Source organism: Ursus maritimus, unplaced genomic scaffold (genome assembly GCF_017311325.1).
Source record: "Ursus maritimus isolate PB19 unplaced genomic scaffold, ASM1731132v1 scaffold_10, whole genome shotgun sequence".
Classification (NCBI taxonomy): domain Eukaryota; kingdom Metazoa; phylum Chordata; class Mammalia; order Carnivora; family Ursidae; genus Ursus; species Ursus maritimus.
In genome coordinates, this window is record NW_024423344.1 from 75,901,275 (window position 1) to 75,922,455 (window position 21,181).

General features: G+C 41.3%; 1 protein-coding gene across 1 annotated transcript in view; it reads left to right on the forward strand.

The window, feature by feature from the left end:
- The window catches only part of MYO16 (myosin XVI), a 434,741-nt gene that overhangs the window by 230,843 nt on the left and 182,717 nt on the right, over positions 1 to 21,181 (forward strand). Inside the window, exon 19 of the mRNA XM_040624514.1 lies at positions 1,448 to 1,589. Coding sequence (XP_040480448.1) covers positions 1,448 to 1,589 — 142 coding nt within the window. The remainder of the gene's footprint in view (positions 1 to 1,447; positions 1,590 to 21,181) is intronic.

Here is a 21,181-nt window from a genome sequence, read left to right on the forward strand (position 1 = left end):
CTTCCTCCTCCTTCTACCCTGAGTAGACCAGACGCCTGTCAGCTCTACTCCACAAATCTCTCTCCTCACTACCTTCTCTTCATTTCTGCCCCCACTGCCTTAAGATGTCATTCCTTCCCTAGATCACGGAACATCCTCTTTAATCTTTTATCTCATATTGTCTCCCTTCCCCACTGCTTCAGGAATGGTCTTTCTGAATCATATTCTGCAAATATGGTTTTCGTCCGTGGACAACAGCCTTTCAATGATGCTTCCAGCTCTTTCCGAGGAAGCCTCATCCCTTTAGGATAACGCAGCATGCCCTTTAGTATTCAGGCCCACTGCACTTTTATGCTTTATTCTGAGCCATTTTCCTACCAGCCCTTGCATCTAACTGTATTGTTTCTTGAACTTCTCCAAAATCATGTCTCATGACTTTTTAAAGAAAACTTGAACTCACCATTAGTATCTAGAATTTACTATACGCATGTTTTTCTGCTTACACTGTCTTTGTGTCTTTACTTGCCTGCCATGTTGGTGACGAATCGACACCCTCAATCATGTTGACTCTGGAGACCTTAACTCTATAATGTCATAAATGGCACACTTGCTTTCATGGCCACCTTGTTTGTTGATCTCGATGGCCTTGAACTTGTAGGTCTCTGAGTCTTCCTTACCTGCTGGTTTTTGTTTTTTGTTTCTTTTATCTCTGCCTATCTCAGAAGAAGTTCTCCTCCACTGACCAACAGTTCACTTAGCTGTTACTTCACACGGTCTTCATCCTACTACTTAACCCCCGGCTCGGCCGTGTGGCCCAGGTTAGCCGGGCTGGCCACAGCCCCGCAGTAGGAGTGCTAGACTCGTCCTCCTCTCCGTCTCTAGCATCAAAGCTATCACAGGCTCAGCTCCACATCGTCCCTGTTTGTTTGTTTTCCTTGGTTTCTTCTGCAGTCTCTTCTAAAACCTTATCACTCAAGATTTCAATCACCGTCTCTTAGAGAATAACATAAACATTTCTACCTGAAGGCCCCAACCTGTTCCCAAACTCCACGCTCACTTTTTGGTTAGCTGGAGCATGTCTTTGAAAATATTTAAAATATGACTAATTTTCCAGATGGCCAGGTTTGCAAAGGCCTTGGGGACAATTCATACTCAAGCCAGAGAGCGGTTATCGGAACACTTGTTAAGAGGGCCCCGCCAACGGTTGGTTCCCTAACGGAGAGGAAATTTTACAGCCTGCTTCGAGATCCACAGCTGTGCTCAGGGTCGGTAACAGCGTCCATGGCCCTCTCTTTGGGAAACATTTTAAGCAAGAACTGGCAGAGACCTCATTTATTAGCGTTGTCGCGTGGTTCTGACACGTTTTGGCGTAGGGGGATGTGGAAGGGATAAAACGGATGTGCTCGGTCTTGTTTGCTTCTACGGGAGGGAAGCCTTGTTCAACCTCCTCTCCTTTCTGCCACTCCAGGAGACACCATCATCCGGCGACACACCGTGGAGATGGCTGAATTTTACCGGGATCTCCTGGCCAAGTCCCTGTTCAGTCGTTTGTTCAGCTTCTTGGTGGGCACCATGAACTGTTGCCTCCACAGTCAAGATGAGCACGGCAGGTAGGATTGACGGACGCGGGTCTGCAGCGTTACTCCTCTTGTCACCGACTGAAGGGGCTCCCCTCCTGCAGGCGCTTTGATTGACACACATTGATGAATTAATCAAATCATATCTCATGCGTAGAGACGCACATGCGTTCTCTCTGGACTGATGGTATTTATGGCCTTCTGAGCACCGAGAAATGTAAAAAAAAATCATTATAAATCTGGGAAGAAGATGTCTTGTTTAAAAATATCTAAAACACTTAACGTTTGTTGAGGAGTCCATGTCTCTCTTAGAACCAATTGGAGGATGTGTTTCTGATTAGTAAGCCTTCTATTTTCTTCACTTATTTGTAGGTTATTTGACAAAAGGTCTCTATGGTACTCATTTTGACTCATGGCCTTAATCACCTTTAAAGCAGTAGCTTTTCAGGACTATTTGATGATCTAAAAATTATAGACCTCCATGGCATCTTGTCAATGGAAAACTTTGTTAGTATTCTTGTCACTAATAATGACCTTGAGCAGGCCATTGAAAGAGGAAATGCATCCAGAAGTTTTCACACGTGTGCTTGTCTTTGAATGAAACCTTTTGAGAATTTCTTTGTTGTCCATATAGAGTTCTTCACTAAATTCCTAAAAATTGCTGCCTTTGGAGGTTTCTTGGAAAACACTAGAAGTAACACATGTATTAATGGGACAGTTCTTAAAGAAGTGTGGGCATCTCAGAAGACTTCAAGGACAAAGGGACACTGAAGGCCTCATTAAAATGTGCACATGTAAATCTCACAGCACGTCGATACGGTCTGGGATTTGGGATCTAGGTGTAGTATTATCAATATTTTAGTAGCTCTACTTTAGAGTTTGGTATGGTGAGGATTCTTGGGTTTATAATTATTTATTGTCAGTTAGTTTGTCATTTTCCTTTAAATATGAAACTAATTCACAGAATGATACTAATATGCTAAGTCTTACAAATTAATCTTGTATAAAATTATTGGCTGTACTGCTGAAATTGACATTGAAAAAAATTAATGTTATAAATTCAGAGGCACATAGAAACTTTTAGAAAATTTCCAGTTGACATTTATTTATTTTTAAAGATTTAAGTATTTATTTTAGAGACACAGAGAGAGAAAGAGAGAGAGAGCACATGAGCAGGGGTGGGGGCAGGGGGCAGGGGGAGAGAGAGAATCTTAAGCAGACTCCATGCTGAGCACTGGGCCCAAACCAGGGCTTGCTCTCATGACCCTGAGATCATGACCTGAGCTGAAATCAAGAGTCATGCTCAACTAGCTGAGTCACCCAGGCACCCCTCCATTTGGCATATAAATCTTTTTTTTTTTTTTTTTTAAAGATTTTTTATTTATTTATTTGACAGAGATAGAGACAGCCAGCGAGAGAGGGAACACAAGCAGGGGGAGTGGGAGAGGAAGAAGCAGGCTCATAGCGTAGGAGCCTGATGTGGGGCTCGATCCCGGAACGCCAGGATCACGCCCTGAGCCGAAGGCAGGCGCTTAACCGCTGTGCCACCCAGGCGCCCCTTGGCATATAAATCTTACAGAGCCTTAAATTTATGTAACTAGAAAAACTTATACATAGCCTCGATGTTTGACTGTGTGTGCGCGTGCACACACACACACACACACACACAGAAAAATATACAAACATAAACCTTGGAAAGCGAATTATTTCCCTTTCAGTGGGAATATTGCCACTGTGTCAATATGTAAATTTAGGGTGTTAATGCTGTCTTTTAAAATTCTTTACTAAGCAAATGAATGAGGACAAGGATTAGCAGGAAATTAGTAATGATTTAATGTGTTAGAATTTAACTTAGAAGAAACACTATTCTCAGATGAGTCATAATTCCCATGTTTTTCTCTTATTTCTCCCTGCGGTCACCCAAACCTAAATTTAAATCTCAAAATACTGCAAAGAAAGGTTATGTTTGCAGTATTTCTAACTCATTGAAATTCATGGAAAGCTGAAGGATTTGTAGATTTACAGACCCATTTTCTAAGTCTCAGAGAGGTCTCAAAATTTGGATAAACTTAGGCTTTGACTGTTTATGAATTCTCCATTTTTTTGAAATGTGTAATCATGTCAAAACCATTATATAAAAAAACGTGGTTCAAGTTGGCGAGCACTCTTGATGTGGATGGGGAGTATTTTTCACACTACATTTGTTTTTTTTTGTTTTTTGGGCTTTTTTTTTTTGGTAAATTTTGCAAGAGAGAATAACTATAAATAAGATGTACTCTAACAAGTTATTAAAAGAAAACAAGTGAAGTTGAATCAGATGAAATGTTTGTTCTTGGAATGCTGGGCTCGTTTCCTGGATTACAGCAAGATAGGTACAATGCTAATAATATTGTACACTTTAAAAGATGTTACTTTCTCTACCTAGATTCTAATAGGGTCGCTTCTAAGCTAAAATCCTGAGTTATAATGCAGGAGATAGTAATGATTGGTTAATTATGATGAACCAAGGCATTTGCAGTATTTGGCCAGAATCAAGCCAGTAAGATTGCAGTGTGGCTGTCTCCCAGCCTGTGGCACGCCGTGGTCATGATGTCCGTACAGGCTGTGTGCACTGGCCGCGACAGTCTGGGGACCGACCAGGCTGGGGCAGCTCTCATTCAGGGGACACACTTTGTGGTCAGGGCACTCCAGAAGTTGAAGCATACTAAAACTTTATTTATTAGGCTCAGTTGACAATGATGTGGTCCAAGGAGGCAAAAAGGAATAATGATAAAAATATGAACAAAACCAATATATACAATGTGTTGTATCATATACATTATTATATATATGCATTATATGTAATGTATATTACTATATCATATTCACAATCCTATATATAATAATATATATTATGTATCAAAGTATTGTATAACATATATAGTAATATATATAATATATAGCATATATGTATATTTTATATATTATTTACATATATAATAATATATAATATAACTATATACATATATGATAATATAATTTATATCATATACGTATAAAATAATATATGTCATGTGTATAATATACATAATATATAATAATGTGTATGATATATGATATAATAACATAATAACTTTGTTTAAAACTTTAGTGTTCACAAAGTGCATGCATATAAACTACCTTCAGAAGGAATCCTGTGAAACAGCCAAGAACAACACAATCATTGTGGAAGCAACGGGAGCTCTAGGACATCCCCCCCACCACGCACCTCCCTTTGAGAATTGCTACACAAATCAGAGTCACGGTGCGTTAACCGCTTTCTGAGACATTTCTTTCTCTAAACTGTAACTTTGGCCTCTAAAGTGAAGGGTACACAGGGTTAATATGTTGTTCCGTGATGCCAGCACGCGCCTCCTTCCGGCCTGGTCGTGATCTCGGGCACAATGACCGCGGGCCGGGCCTCGGTGGCTCTCCCGGCGCGTCTGCCCAGCACCTGCTCACGGGCTTGCCGCCGCCTCCAGTCCTCACACGTCTAAGTGCATGCAGTGCTTTCGTGGTCCTTGGGGGCATTATCACTCAATCTTCACGTCGGATTCATAATCAGTGGAGAAGTAGGACCATGGAGTCAGGCGTTAGGAGCCAAGACACCAGTTCTGTGTATTCTGTGAGGGAGACAGCAGACGCGAGAGGTGCCCCTGAACGCGGACAAGCTGCTTCTGACCTCCACTGTCGCACAGGCTGGCTGGCCCATGGCCCCGTCAGTACTGGGGGGCAGCCGCCCCGGGCAGGAGAGCTCCAAGCCTCCCACCAGGCCTGCCTCCTGCTTGTGGCAGTGGAGGAAGGCCCTCCTGCAGAGGCCAGGAGACTGACAGCCGGTGGACCTTCTGTCCATGGAAGGAAACCCCAGGACGAGGGCAAGTATCTCCCCTTAAGAAGATGTGAGTGTTAATTTAAGAGTTAATTGGCTTGAGGGGCGCCTGGGTGGCTCCGTCAGTGAAGCTTCTGGCTTTGGCTCGGGTCATGATCGCAGGGTCCTGGGATGGAGCCCTGCATCAGGCTCCTTACTCGGGCTCTCCCTTTGCCACTCCCCCTGCTTGTGTTCTCTCCTCTCTCTCTGTTGAATAAATAAATAAAATCTTAAAAAAAAAAAAAAAGTTGATTGGCTCGAAAGACCCAAGGCCCATCTGATGCAAGAAAGCATGTAGGCTCTGGGCCTCTTGTGCTGAGTGGTTCGGGTCTTTTTTCCTGGTATTTTTGAAAAGATACAGCCGAACCATCTGTCTTATGGTGTGACAGTCCTCCCCTCCTGCAGTCCTCGAGGTGTGGCCACTAGATACATAGAAGACCCTTGTGTCTAGTAGTCCTTGGCCTCAACTCCCCTGTAGATTGTCAGCTGACACCCTATGAGCAGTGTAGGCATAGAGAAATTCCATGTTTGAACCACACGGAGATCCATATGTACATTCTTATAACCTCATATGTAGAAAAGTGCCAAGAACACTGGAAACGCAGGCCTTCAATTCCATTCTTCACTGGCCAGTTTCCTTCCCAGTGAATCCAAAGCTGTGTGGTGAGGTCCCTTCCCAGGGATACAGCCCTTCTTCTCCCTGAGGAGAAGTCTTCCAACACACTTCTGCTTACTCTTCTCAGGAGATCTTGAGATGATTCCCAGGGTTCCTGTTCCCCAGGGAGTTGGCTTCCATGATCAGGAAGCCTCAGTGTCCTGCAACTTTATGACCCCCTGCTTCCCACGTGCGCTGTAGCTCCTGTCTGCCCTGTGATGGCAGTTGTGATGTGCGCACACGTGGGGACTGTCACCTCCTGAGTTTCTGTCAGTGAGTCTTCCTACAGCTCTAAGTAGGTTTCTTTCGAGGGTCCACCCGCTGTGTTCCAGAACGTCACCTCAAGCACCAACTGTGGGACAGAGAGGATTCTGGATAAATTTCCTTAATACCTCCCTACTCCCATGAATGATTTTGCCTCATCATTATAGAAATCCTTCTCTGTTTCATGGTAAGGGTTGGCTGTTTTTAGCGGAACATCCAACATGGAAAGCCTTGCTCTTAAGTATCTGTTCTTCCTTTACTTAATAAAATTACAAACCTTTTGAAAAAGATAGTAAGGAGACACATTAAATTTATCTTTCATCTGAAAAGGCAACGTTATGGACAATATTATGTTGGCCCACAAGAAAATGTTTCTTTTATTGCGTCAACATAAGTGAAATTGTCCACAGCTTTTCAGACCTGTAGTATTATTACTCGGTGTAACCACCCTATTAAAAAGTGTGAGTTTTGGTGTCATGAAAACACATGTTTTTCTCATGCCTCACCTTCTCTTAAAGAGTCGATCATATGAGGAGAATATGTTATGGCCCTGAGAAAAAAACAGCAGTAGGTCCCAGGACGTTTCTGATCACAAATTATAGTTCTGTGAATCCTCTTAGGTCCCCAAATATCCAGTTGGAACAGAGATTAAAATTGTCTCCAGATGAAAGTCCCCTCTTCTGCCTCTGGGCCCTAGGTGGTAGGGAACTACCCTCCAGGAAGGGAGTGAGGTAGGCTCCGTGCCCCCAGCTCCCATGGGAGATGGGGGCAAAGACAAAGAAGTGAGGGATGTTTTAGCTGTCTGATAGCTGGGGGATGGTTATCCCTGACCCTTTCTGGCCATGCTAAACCTCTCCTCCGTAGTCCTCAGGGGTGAGAAGGGCATTCATTCATTCATTCATTCATTCCCCACGTGTCACCCGTGCTTGGGGCAGTCCATTCAATGCAGGCTCACCGCACAGCGGGCTGGTCTCCACACCTTCCCAGGTGTGCATCTCGGGCAGGATTTCTCCAGGTTGAGGGCAGAGAAGGACTCTGGAATGGAACGCCTTGAGGCATTGCAGACATTTTCATTACTCACTTTTTACAATTTTTTAACAAAACAGAGGCTCTAAACTGCACTTAACTTTTGTAGAGGATATCATCCGTATGATTCTGAAATGAGCTAAGTGTTGGAGATTCTAACTAAAGTAGAATGAATAATAAATACCTTGGTTTACAAGGTGATAAAATAATTTTTGCAACTCCTAAACTTGGACCTGTTTCATAATGCAACATTTAACATCCCTGCGGTTGGACTGGCAATGTTAGACTTAAAATGACTACTTGTGCCTAACGTGGTGCTTTCATCAGAGTTTTGGTGTGGAGTTGGCTGCATGCAGGGGCTCTGAGCAGGAGAGGGGTTGGGGGAACTTTGGGACGGCTCCCCAAATGTCTCGGACGTTAAGACCTGCAGTTTATTTCACTCGTTTTCATCATGCCTTCTGAATACAATGGTTTACGTCCGTGAGGCTGGCTGAGACCTAGAGCTTGTGGAGTGAATTCCTTTTTACCACTAGACACACCCTAAGAATAAATAGACGGAGAGTTGAAGACGGTTAGCAGGTGGAGGGGAAGAGGCCAGGTGGTAGAGTGGTGTGGACGGTACACTTTATTTATTTACCTGCTTATTCATTTGTTCATTCCTTCATTCATTTGTTCATTCATTCATTCACGTCTACTTGTTCTGAAATCCCCATTTTTGGGCAGCACAATCTGGCATGCAAATAGATGCAGTAAAGAAATGGAGTTTCAAGCCTACATATGGAGATTGGGGGGGGAGGTTGTACTGAGCCTTCAGTTTCCTAAATATGCGTGTACTGTATTGCGTTCTTACAATATTTTAGCTCAGCTAAACATAAACATTTAAAAACTTTATGATTAACTGCATTCGGCTTCAGTGACTCATAGAGACTTTGGAAGAGTTCCCCCCAAATGTCTTCAGACACCCAAACCGACAGTTCGTTTGACTCATCTTCACCCTGAGTCCTCAGGCATCCAGGCTTGGTCCTCCTGGCTGCTCCGGGAACTCTGGTTGCTGCCCAGGCTTATGTGAGGATGACGAGAGGACTCCAGGTTGTCTGGGTGGCACCTGACACACGGGAATGGCTACTTGGGTAAAACCCCTAAAATCCCGGTGGGTGTGGCTGGAAAGAAGGCTTCCTGGGTGACGGCGATTAGTCTGTGGAGACGGAGGGTTCCAGAGAGATGCGGATGGATGGCATGTTGGAAAGCGGGACATGGTCCAGTCTCCTCTGTTGAATTCTGGTTCGGTGGTGTGTGTTTAGGGGAGTGGCAAATCGAGGAAATATGTTGTTCTTTAGAAACAGGAATGTCACTGTTCACATACACTCACGGACCCGAGAGGTGTTTCCTGTTTGCTTGGTGTCTTTGCGTCTTTGCAGTAAGCAGGTGACCGTGGATCCATATCGATCCATTTCCGTCCTCTGTCCCTTTCTGTGCTGACACATCCGTGACTCGCTTGCAGAGAGCCGGACTAGCCCAGAGCACAGTGTGACTGCTTTATTGGTGCAAAAGTGAGGCCCACGTGGCTTAGACATCATGGTATTTCCCAGGCAGGAGGGGTTCCTTGAGGAGAAACTCGCATGGCAGGACACCAGCTCCGTGGACAGGTGAGTGGGCGGTGCCTGGACGAGGTTCTGGCTGTGAGGCGGTGGACACGTGGTGAGCAGGGAGCTGGTACTCCGGGGGTGTGGGGGGGCGCTCTGGGCATCTGGGGACAGGTGGGGAAATGAGGTCCAATTGGAAGGAAGGCTCCAGGCTTTAAATAGGAAAGCGATCTTGTCTTTCACTGGGAGGTAGGGGGTCACCACCCCAGGAAATGTCCAGAGTCTGTCCTTCCATCCATAGATTGATTATGGAGAGAAAAGGAGGCTGTTGAAAATGTGTGAAATTTCTCACACTATTAAATGTCCCCTCTCCCACCCAGGATACGTGTAGTGTGGGTTTGAATAACAGACAGAAGGGTTGCACAGATACACCAGCGAGAAAGAAAGCCAGACTGTTTTAGAGACAAGTTGAAGTTTTCTTTAGGAGTTCTTTTCTTTTTTTTTCCTTTGAATTCACATATCAATTCGATGGTTTGGTTCCGGAAATCATCAGTAGGATGTTTTCTGCATCTTACCCTGCTTCTAAATTCACACATTTTGATAGTAAGGAAAAAATCCTTTTTTGTAAGTCAGCATGGAACGTGCTGGATGGCCAGAAAGATTTCCATTGGCACAGTCACCAATGGCCCGTGTGCACCTCAGCAGTCTGGCTGGGGTCACTGCCGAGGACAGCGGTGTCAGTCGTGGGGCGGCGTCCCCGAGTGTCACAGCTGACGACACGCTCTCTGCAATGAGGAAAGAGGGGCACGTCCAGTGGGACATACATTTTAGGTGCTGTCGGGATGCCAGGTGAGTCCATTCCTCTCCAGCATCTGACAACGTCGGAAAGGATGGGAGCATCTAAATTAACGTAGAGAACCCGCAGTAAGAGTGTAACAAGCGAGTTAATGTTCGTCTTCAGAAGAATTGTGCTCCTTCATTAGATGAGACACGCTATTCTTCCTTAATTAGAGAGAACAAATATTTCCTGTAGGGAAAATATAATTATAGCTTTGGAGAGTTCTGCAGGCTGGTTTAAAAAAGAAACCCGTGTCAGCATTTTGGATAATCTGCTTTGGGTCTGAAGACTGTCTCAGTGATGGCAGAGAGGGCCGTTCTCTACCTCGGTGCTCTGAAATGAAAATACAGTGGACTGGTGGGGTCAACTGGTATACGGCTTCCATTTATTTGGGAATTCTCCTTAGTTTTGATCTGCTAAGAATTCAGTTCATGCACTATTAATTTCGAGTATTTATTGTGCATATGCACATGTTTGTTGGATTTCCAAGGCTTCTAAGGAGAAAGTGATATTTTTCCTGTTTAGAAGTTGTAGGCAAGTTTGTTGTGGTTACCCATTTATCTGTCTTTAATGCAATCAGGTAGCACTCAGTGTTCTTATGAAATGTTGCAGTGTCTTTTTTTAGGTCAGAGTCTCATTTGAGATTCCGGTAAATGGCATGAACACACACACACAGAGTCCCTCACATAATTTCTGGGGATTAACAGACCATACCCAGCAAAACAAAATCCATGTGCCTGGGCTGTAATAATTTCTTAATTTGTTGATTAAAGAAATGAAAAAATTCTGAATTAATACCTTCAGTGTGGTTCCTAGTCTCCTGGTAGTTCTTGAGGATTTTTAAGTCGAATTTTTTGGTAATGATTTTGTTGAAAAAAAATTTTTTAATTAAAAATTATCTTCTAAAATTTTAGATGAAATCCATGATTTAAAAAAAATACCCTGAGGTACCTTCTAATAGATGAGTAACGATTTTTAGAACACTAATATGACAGTGAGCGTGTGAATCTATTCTGGAAGATTAGATGTCATAGATTCGATGTTTAGCTGTAACCGAGTATTCGTCAAGGATCTCTTGTCCGTCAGTGACAGGGGGTCAGAAAGTCAGTTTGCAAGGTGCTAGGGATCTGAGTGCAGCTGAGGGCAGAGCGCCCTTCTGCTGTCTTGCAGGCCAGCTGAAGAAAATCTCTTTCAGATTACAGTTCATACCTGCACTGTTTGCACGGATCATCTCTACTTGACCTACCGTCCTGTGACAGTTTCAAGTCCCATCTCTAGGTTGTTGATTTGCTGCGAGGGGCGTTTGTCATGACTTCTGCACCTGCTCCTTCAGTCCCACATGGTGCATGAGCCTAAATTCCAGTCGGGGGTGTGTGTGATTATATTATCCTACATGGTTCTTCAATTATTTAACTAGAAGACCTTTTTTTTTTCTTTTAAATGTCAGGTGCAACCTATGACTTTTTAAAAGGACTTTTAAAAGGTTATGGGATGGAGCCATAATATTTATAAATGGTTCGTAGGGAGGTTTCATTTGTTTTATCCTTTGCAAGGAAACAAGGTCAGTTTGGGTGGGGTGAGTCTTTGAGCTGCAAGCTTGAAGATTACTCTTCTCCAGAGTGGCAGCCATTGGGAGCATCCTGGGTGATGAGAACTGTCCATTCTTGGGACTTGAAAATCTCAAAAGATCCCAGCAGTGTCATGACCATGCCATGCTACCCACAGAAAGGTCGCCTCCGCTTCAGCTGAGGGCTTGCCATCATTCCCTCCAACTGGAGGCTAAACGCAGACTGTGCTCTCCTCCTTCCTGAGTCCGATGAGTAGGAAAGATTTTATTGAAAACAAGGCACATGGTTTTTGAGAATATCTGTGCTCCCCCCCACCAAGTATAGAAGAGAACTTGTCCGACTATCACCTGACTCCAGAGTTAAATGTTTTCTGCTCTTTGGGACTACCCACGTCATCGACTAGGTATCTGCAGTGATTCTCAACAGTGTGCGATGGGACAGGGCTCAGTGATCATTGCAGAGCAAAGGAATATTAAAGATAATTTAAATCTCTTTGCCAGACCACGCACATCTTCCCCATAACACTCGAGGAATCACAGGGAGAGTTTGAAATGCCCCTCCGTTTTTGTTGTTGTTTTTTTTTTTGGGGGGGGGATGAAATAAGTGAAGAAACAATCTACATGATGATAGAAAAATGGAATAAGAAGAAAATGTCTAGAAAGTAAATGTTTTTTCACTATTATTTTGATAAATTGATAATTTCCCCAAGAAAACATCTGAGCATATGATCTATTGAAACTCGAGAATCCTAAGTAAAATCTCATTCTCTCTCTTTCTGTCTCTCATTTGTTATGTATTTTATAAATTCTTGTTAAAAGTTCAGAAAAGGTTATAGAGATTAGCTGTCCTCCTTTACAGACACAAAACTGGCAACAAAGTGAAGCTTGCTTCTGAAGTAAGGATTGAAGGTGTAAATGAGTCCAGTTAAAAACCAAATGTTTACTTACTAGTTTCAATTTTCTGCCTTAACAATTTATTGAAATGATTCCAAAGATTTAAAGTGCTTCATGGATATTACAAATCAAAAGGCAAGAAGGATAATCTAAAATTCTAGACCATCAGTTCATCAGTAATTAAGAGTTGGTACAAAGATATCTTATACATTGCTTTGTCAATTATAATGTAAAGTACTTAAATCTTAAAAATGAACGTATATTACTAATTTTCAAATATCTCACAGGAATGGTGGAACACCTGCTGTGCATTTGTGGGAAAATGAAAATAGACTTACCCTGTTTTGTTTTTTTTCCCCACTTAACATATGATATCTTTCTTCATTAACGGGCTTTTTTTGGAGGTGGGGGCAGATGTGCTAATCAAGAAAGCACAGAGGAGTATAGCCAAGTCACTCACTCACCTACTATCTAGAATTAACACTGCTAACATTTGCCACTTCTGTTTCAAATTTTTATTCCCATAGAAGAAAGAGGAAATTGCAGCTATAAGCTCAAGTTCTTTTTGTTTACCAACATAGATCCATTCCTCCCCTTCCATCCCACAGACAACAATGTCATCAATTTGGTATAAATTTCCCACATTTGCTTTTTTATTTGTTTAGAGGTTGGTTTTTTATTACAAATCTAGAACATTGTGAGCCATTAAGAATTGAAGAAATGCTATCATACAGTACATTGACGCTGTACTTCCCTTTTAAAATCCACACGGCTTTTGAGAGTTATCTGTACTGATACATAAAGAGCTAATCCAGTCTTTTTAACTGCTGCGTTAATTCCCTTCGATGATAAAAACCACAATATTCTCATCTCTTTCCCTTTCAAGGGATACTTAAGTATCTTTTTTTTTTTTTCTCCGTTACACACAGTGTTACATTCTGGTATAAGTCTCCTGAGATATATGTTTAGTATTTTCCTCAGGATATATATTTAGTGGTAGGATTGTAGGGAGCGCGTTAATTTGCATTTCCCTGATTACGAGTGAGGCTGAACGTGGCAGATTCTGCCCTGTCCCCTGGTGATGTGCCTGGGAGAGATGTGCAGTGATGCCCACTTGTCTGACTTTAGGGCCCTATCATTGACGTCTTCTCCTACTTCAAAGTCGTCATACATTTTTTCCTAAAACCCTCAGATTTCAATACATCAGGAACATCTGTTTATATGAAGCATTGATATAATGTTATATTTTTATTCAAATATTCCATGGTTCCTACCCCCAGTTATCCCCAATTATTAGAAATGTTTTTTTCACCCCTCCTGATTTTTAATCTATTTCACTATAGCTGTATCAATAATATATTGTTTTAATAAGTAAGTTCTCATAATAACTTTTTATTTTCTTATTTGTTTTGGTTATCCCTGGATCTTTATTTTTGTATATGAATTTTATAATCACTTTGACTCAGTACATAAAAAAGTTCTTTGGGGATTTCGACTAGAAATACATTTATAGATTAATATGAGGAGAATTGGCTTCTTTATTGATTCTTTCCTTCCATAAGTATGATCGATATTTCTGTTTATTCATTTTTTTCTTAAATTTTGTTTGTATTTTTTATCAGTTTCTTGAACATTTTTATTTGATTTGTTTTCTATGTACTTTGTACTTTTTGTTATTTTTCTATTACATTTTAATTTGTTTATTGGGACTCTCAGTCTTGCATTTCATATGTTGATCTTCTATCTAGAAACCCTGCTGACTTTTCTTATTAGTTCTAATAATTTTCCTGTGGAATATCTTACTATTTTCTAATGTAAATGATCATAATTACCTTTTTTCTCTTGTCTCTCATGTCTCTTATTTCTTCTTCTTTTATTGCTTTGGCTAGCACTGCCAGTACAATGTTGATAATTTGTGGTGATAGTGGATCTTCTTCTCTTGTTTCCAAATTAATATAATATCTCTAAATATTTGCCATTAGGTAACTGCTTAATTAAGGTTCCAGGAGATAATCTTTCCTGATTGTTTTCAATCAAGGATGCTAAGTTTTATATGTTTTTTCCTCTACGTTTTAGGATTACTATAACTCTCCTTTTTTTTGCTCATGTGGCAATTATATTGATGTGTATTTTTTATTTCGAATAATTCATTTATCATGTGAACCCCGTTTGGTCATGATGTCCTAGATTCAATTTTCTAGTCTTTATTAAGAATGTTTACATTTACTTTCATTAGTGAGAAGAGATTCTATTTTTTTCTTCTTATACAAGCCTTTGCTGTCAGGTTTATGTGAAAAAGTAAATTGGGTGGCTTTCTCTGATTCCTCCTCTCTAGAATGGTTTGTGCTAAGTGAGGATGATAGGCGCCTTGAATGTCTGGTGCAAGTCTTTCTAAAATCTTTTTGGGAGGTGGAGGGTGGATTTCCCTTTTGAATACTAATTATTTTAAAGTTTATAGGCCTAATCAGATTGTTTTGTTTATTTTTTGAGTCATTTATATTTTCTAGAAAATTGTCCGCTTTAATATTTTAGATGTATTCAGCAACTAAATCGTAGCTTTGTTTTATAATCCTTCAATCTCTCCTGTAGCTGTAGTTTGACAATTTTGACATTCCTTAAATTTATGTCTTTGCCCCAATATCACTGATGAATCTTGCTTGAAACTTGCCTGTAAGAATTATTTATCTTAAAAAATCATTTTTTTTTCATTTCCCACATTAATGTTATTCCTTTTACTAGGTCCTGAAGTTTCGTTATATCCCTGTTTCAACTTTCTTTGAATTTTGCTCTTTTTTTTCCCCCATGACTTCCTGAGTGGAATGTTTGTCTCTTATTTTTCGATGATTTTGCTGACCCCGAGTCTATCAAGTATCTCCCAAGGGCCTAGTGCCTTCCAGACGCTTACCATGTAATGCTCCCTTTGTTGTTTAGTTCTAAATATTTTGTCTTTATGCTGTTTCACAGATAAAATAACAAACAGTTTGTCAGAAAAATAAATTTGACACACCATGTTTTTCCCTCCCTCATCCAAACTGGGAAGTTTTTTTTTTCCCCATTAAATAATGAGATTTCTTTGATTCTTATGAATATAGTATGAGTGACTTCTATTTCTGTATAGACTTATTTAAATCATGGTGCTATTGCCATGACAACCAAAACTACACAATTTAGCAAAATATCTGAGACAAACCTGCTTTCTAAATAATTCTCCTTCTGCTCCATTTCCTTACCAAAACACCCATATGTATAATGATTTCCTGAAGAGCTAAGAACCTTTTCTCTGTACATTTGTTTTTCATTATTTTTTGAGATCCATTTTTTTTTTCAAATAGAAGGATCAAGAGGAATGAAAAATATTCAGGTTTTACCAAGGCATCATGTATATTAAAATACTCAGAAGTAATTTTAAATTACCACATAATAAATACAAAATAACAGTTAAAATTTTACCACCCTTGTTATAAAAATTACCATATACTACGGACACAATAATGGCTAAATTTAAATGTTAATCATGATAATGTGATAAATTGTTTCAAGAACAGTGCAGCTTATTGAACCAATAAATAATTATGTACTTTTCCGTTAAGTACATGTTTTCAGGAGACGGAGGAAAAAAGAGATTTGTCATAACTATGAGAATATGACATTTTTAGTATCAAACAGGAGTTGTTTTTCCTTTTTGATAATGACTATCATATGATTTGCAAATATTATTGGAGACCCAAATAGATTCCACAAAATGTGTAAGAAATTCAGTGATTTATAAGGCTAATAAAAAAACCTCCTAGCATTCTACTTCTCCAGCTCTTTCTCAAGCCAAGATTGCAGAGGCTAAAGCTTGTGTATTTTATACAAAGGATAAAATTCATTGCATTGCTAGCCATGCCCGCTCTCTTGTTTCATTTCTAACTGGGGAAATGCACTTGGCCTCTTTTCAACCCTGATAACCTGTCCTGCTCACTAGAGTTAACCAAATCTGTATTTATTATGCTCCTCTATGCCTGTCATTTGAACATCGTGGCAGGTCTCCCAGGATAAATAATGCTTCAGTGTTCCAAAACGAGAGCAGAATGTCCCATTCTGGCTCCCGGTGACCCAGCCTCTCCCAGCAGAAAACACCAGGGAGGAAATGTCAGTAGCACCATTTAAATATCATTTGCCTTTTTCTGTTATAATTTCTAATTGAGGAGGATGTGCTTTTTGACATGTTTAGTTTTTGTCGGCTCTGTGCTTTTAAGTTTTCTTGCTTCACACACCATCTTTTTAAAAATACATTTCCAAGTCCAGCTTCTGTGCAGATGTGAGACGTGATAAACGTGCACTTAAAAAAAGACACAATTATCGTGGTGATCACTTATTGGCTATTACCTATAAAATGGGCTGGGCTTTGAGCTGAGGATTATTGCAGTTAATATTGACATTAGCCATGAGGTAGGTATGGTGGTCTCCCCGTTTTAGATTAAGAAACTGGAATTCACCATACAGTACATCCCTAGTTTTTGATGTAAAGTTCCATGATTCATTGCTTGCATGTTACATCAAAACTAGGGATGTACTGTATGGTGACTAACATAATATAATAAAAAATTATTGAAAAAATAAATATATGTGATATATATTTTATTATTATGTATCATATATATTGTATTATATATATCTATATATTATTACATATCTATATTCAGGATAAATCCCTAGAAGTAGAATTTCTGAGTCAAACAATATGGGAATTGAACGTGTTGATAAAGCTGGACTGATTTACCATCCCACAGGAAGTGCTCAAGAGTCCCTAATTCTGCCTTCCTTACCCATTTTTAAATATTTTCCAATTTTATAGGTGACAAATGTTATTTCATAGTTATTTTAATTCACAATACCTTATTTGTGATTGAGATTAATCATTTTCATGTTTATCGCTCATTTCTATGCCTTCTTACTATGATATGTTTTTTCAAATTCATTAACCATTTTCATATTTTGTTATTATTATTAATATGGTAAGTTGCTTTATACATCAAAAAATATAGTACTTTGTCATAAAAAAAAAAAGAAACTGGAATTCAGAGAGGTTTAGTAAGTGTCCTTGGTCACACAGCCTGGAAATGACGGCCTTGATGTATGAACTCTGGTACGTCAGGATCGAAACCTGAGTTTTCCCCAAAATATCTCCCACATTGAAGACTGTCAGAAGAGTGATAAGGAAGCATAGTTTTAAAAGTTAATTTTTTTTTTAAAGATTTTATTTATTTATTCAACAGAGATAGAGACAGCCAGCGAGAGAGGGAACACAAGCAGGGGGAGTGGGAGAGGAAGAAGCAGGCTCCCAGCGGAGGAGCCTGATGTGGGGCTCGATCCCAGGACTCTAGGATCATGCCCTGAGCCGAAGGCAGACGCTTAACCGCTGTGCCACCCAGGCGCCCCCTTAAAAGTTAATTTTTAAATTAACCTTTTGAAATACAGATGATTTATTTCTTTTTTTTATTAGAGTATTTAATTCTGAACAAAACACATTGAGAGTATAAACAAGCTTGAAAGTGGTAATGCTAAATAACACTTTCCAGATTTTAAAGGACTTTTCCTATGTGTTCCATGGGATGGTACAGTGGCATAAAGTCACACAGAACTGGATCTAAATTATTGTTCTATTACTTATTAGTTTTGTAACTTGAAGCAAGTTAGCTAATATTCCTGCACTGAAATTTCTTTTTCTATAACATGATTAGGACAATATCTACTTCACAGGGTTATAGGCAGAGCTAAGACTAGGGTGAGGTGAGTGAGGCATTATTGAAGTGTAAAATATCTATGTATGGACATGTTCCCAAGAGCCAAGTTGTTCTCTGCTTTTTTGTATCTGGGCGTTTAGCATCCTGCACAGTGCTTTGCAAAACGAGGTGTCCTGTACACATTCACTGAACAGACGGATGAACTAATAAATGAATTAGTTAGAAGCCACTCTCAAAAGGCTTTGATAGATTGCAAAGATGGTCCCAGTTCTTTATTCTTCTCTGTGTCCCTGACTTCAACACTTCTCTTCTCCAGAGTTAAGTCTTATTTCCCTCCCTTTGAATTTGAGCTCCTCTTGTGACTTGCGGTAGCCCAGAGAATACAGTAAAAACGATGATGCCCCAGTTCTGAGCCCTGATGCAAATCTGTGTTCTCAGATACCTGTCATCGGGCTCCCTGTGGTAAGGGATGCTCTGTGAACCAGCCAGTGGCCAGCCAACCCCAGGCGCTTGGAGGAGGTCATCCCACCCCTGACAGAAGGACTCGGGGATCAGAATAAATACTTGCTGTTTTCAGTCACTGAGTTTTGGGACAGTCTGTTATCCAACAACATCTGCTTGCTACAAATCACTGTCTAATTAATTTAATTGTTATAGCTCCTACTTTGAACCACAGACTGTGAGGACGCACATTCCAGGGCAGTTGTTGGACAGACAGCTCTCCATCTCGGGGGTGACTTGAGAGATGCTGAGATACCCCCCGCTTCCCAATGTCCCCAAATGCTTGGTCCCCTCATCTTCTTGGCCCCCAAATCCCTAACCGTTGGGTAAGGAAGACTTCTGTTTCTCAAAACTCCCTGTTACATTGCAAAAACATCCTGAAGTGCTCTTTGCAACCCTAAGTAGCCAGAACGTCATAAGAAGGAGGGTACTGGTGCCGAGAAATCACTAGGAAGGGAGAAAAGGACTCCATGAGAAGAGCACAAGCTGTAGCCCACGTGCATGAAATCAGCACGTGGGACACATTGAGCTGTGGGTCTGTTACATCTTGGGCAGCACTTTGTCCTGTGGTCTCTAGCTAGTGGGTTGAAATGCTACGTTAGTTACAGTAATTTTATCATTTATCTGGGACTTAACTTTTTTTAAAGTGTAACAGGAAGCAAGAGGCCCAGATTCCTGTGCTGAGCCTGACACTTCACGTTGAAATCTTTAGTAAAACAGTTCTGTCCTGTGAAATTTCATTTTATCAATCCCTAAAAGTGTAATGACCCCATTTCATATTTCGATCTACTTTTCCTAGCCATCACTTTTAAAAACTGTTGAATCTTTGGGACGGCGATGCCAAAATTTGCTTAAGTCATCTGCTCTCGATCTGATGCGAGGGTTGTTTCAGACTAGGAATGTAAAAGTTCATATAAGCTGAATGTTACTACGGTCTTCAAGAAGCAACTTCTATGGTAGGTTGATTTTTGTTTTGAATGATGCTTCTGGTAACGAAACACACATCTATGTCCCCGTGACAGATGCAGCGTTTGTAGAAGGATGTGTGTTCATTAACAGTAGGAAGTGTGAGGCTTTTCAGCTGTGAGCACTAGCTTTCGCTGATACGGAGGGTTTAAGTGATCTTTTATTATTTCTACTCTAATGACACTCGGGGAGCGTTCCTGTCCTGGCTCCCGGAGGCTGGAATTGGACTCGGTTCCAGGACCAGCAGCTGGCGGGGGGTTCAGGCGGTGAGTCACAGGGCTTGCAGGCATGGGGTGAGGGTGAGGCCGCCTGCGTTCCAGTCCTTGGTCCACCTAATGCCACTGTGGGCCCTTGGGCCACTTAAACCTTCACTGTCCCGGCTCAGTATTCTCCTCTGTAAAATGGGGGGATCATTGTACATACCTCCTGGAGTTGTTGTTAAGGCTAAATGAAATAAGCCATTTCAGGTGTAATGGTGCTTGGCACACACCACTCCCTAAGACGGTAGCTCTGAGTTTTACCCTCAGCCCAAAACTTCCTTGTATATCCAGGCTAATTAATGGCAATTTTCACCTCAAGAGCTCTCGGCTTTTTACTCCCTAACTTCTCGTTCCAGTGGGAAGGAGCGCCAAGATGGGCTGCGTTTCGGAGCCACGCTGGTGTGTGGGGGGTATCACTGGGCGAGAAGGGGGCGGGCAGTTGCTTTGGTAACATCACCCCCTCCGGTCACCCGGCTTCTAGTTCACCTTGTCAGCAATCACAGACTCTTTCCCTAATTTCTGACATGTTTGCAAAAAAGGAGAAGCCTCACGCACTTTTCTTCGGTCAAAGACTAAAAGGGAGGAACTCCCAAACGTATGCACCGGGGAGGCCCCCCTCTGTGTCTTCTCACAGCCTCTAGAAAACCCTGCAAGCTTCAGACCAGCTGCCGCACTGGGCGCTGGCAGGATCAGCCCTGCGATGAGGCGCCTTGCCGGTTATGTTAAGTAAACTCTTCAGCATGTTGGACCTGGACTTGGTGGAGGCCGTCGCGTGTCCAACATCTCCAGGGACTTTGCACCAGTAGGCTCCGTGAAAGTGCTTCTGACCCCGAGGGCAGGGTGTCTGGACAACCGATCGCTCTGGTCCGCTGTGCTTTTATACTTCAGTCTTACCCCTTCTGGGCTCCCACGAATCAGCGATCAGCCAAAGAGGCTGATTCACGTCCGTGCTGGCTCAATCTAAGCCTGTTGTACCAGGCGGGATTCAACTGTTTCCTAAACTGACTAAATATTTAGGCAACCCTCTAGTTCACCTCCTTGCCTAGGGATGCTCGAGGATGAATGTGGACATGCGCGTCCCACCCCAGACCTCTCTGCCCCAAGAAAATTAGCACATCCATGTTTCAAGGTAGACATTCTCTTTAATTTGGACCCTCCTCCCTTCCCATTCTAAACCCCATTGAAGGCAAAAACAAAACAGACAATTGCCATGGCATTTAATATTTTGTCTGATATAAAAGGTGTTGCATTTTACTAATAAGTAAATACAAGTGAGCCAGTTTTGTGAACCATCAGGAAAGCCATCAGTAGAATTCTAAGGCAGAATATGAACAGACCATCTCATTAATATGTTAATTTTGCCTGTGGGATTGAATCCCAGTGGATCGGATGACCTCTTTCTGCTCCTCGCTAGAAATTGGATGTTGGGTTAAACGCCGGTGTAATGCAAGTCAAG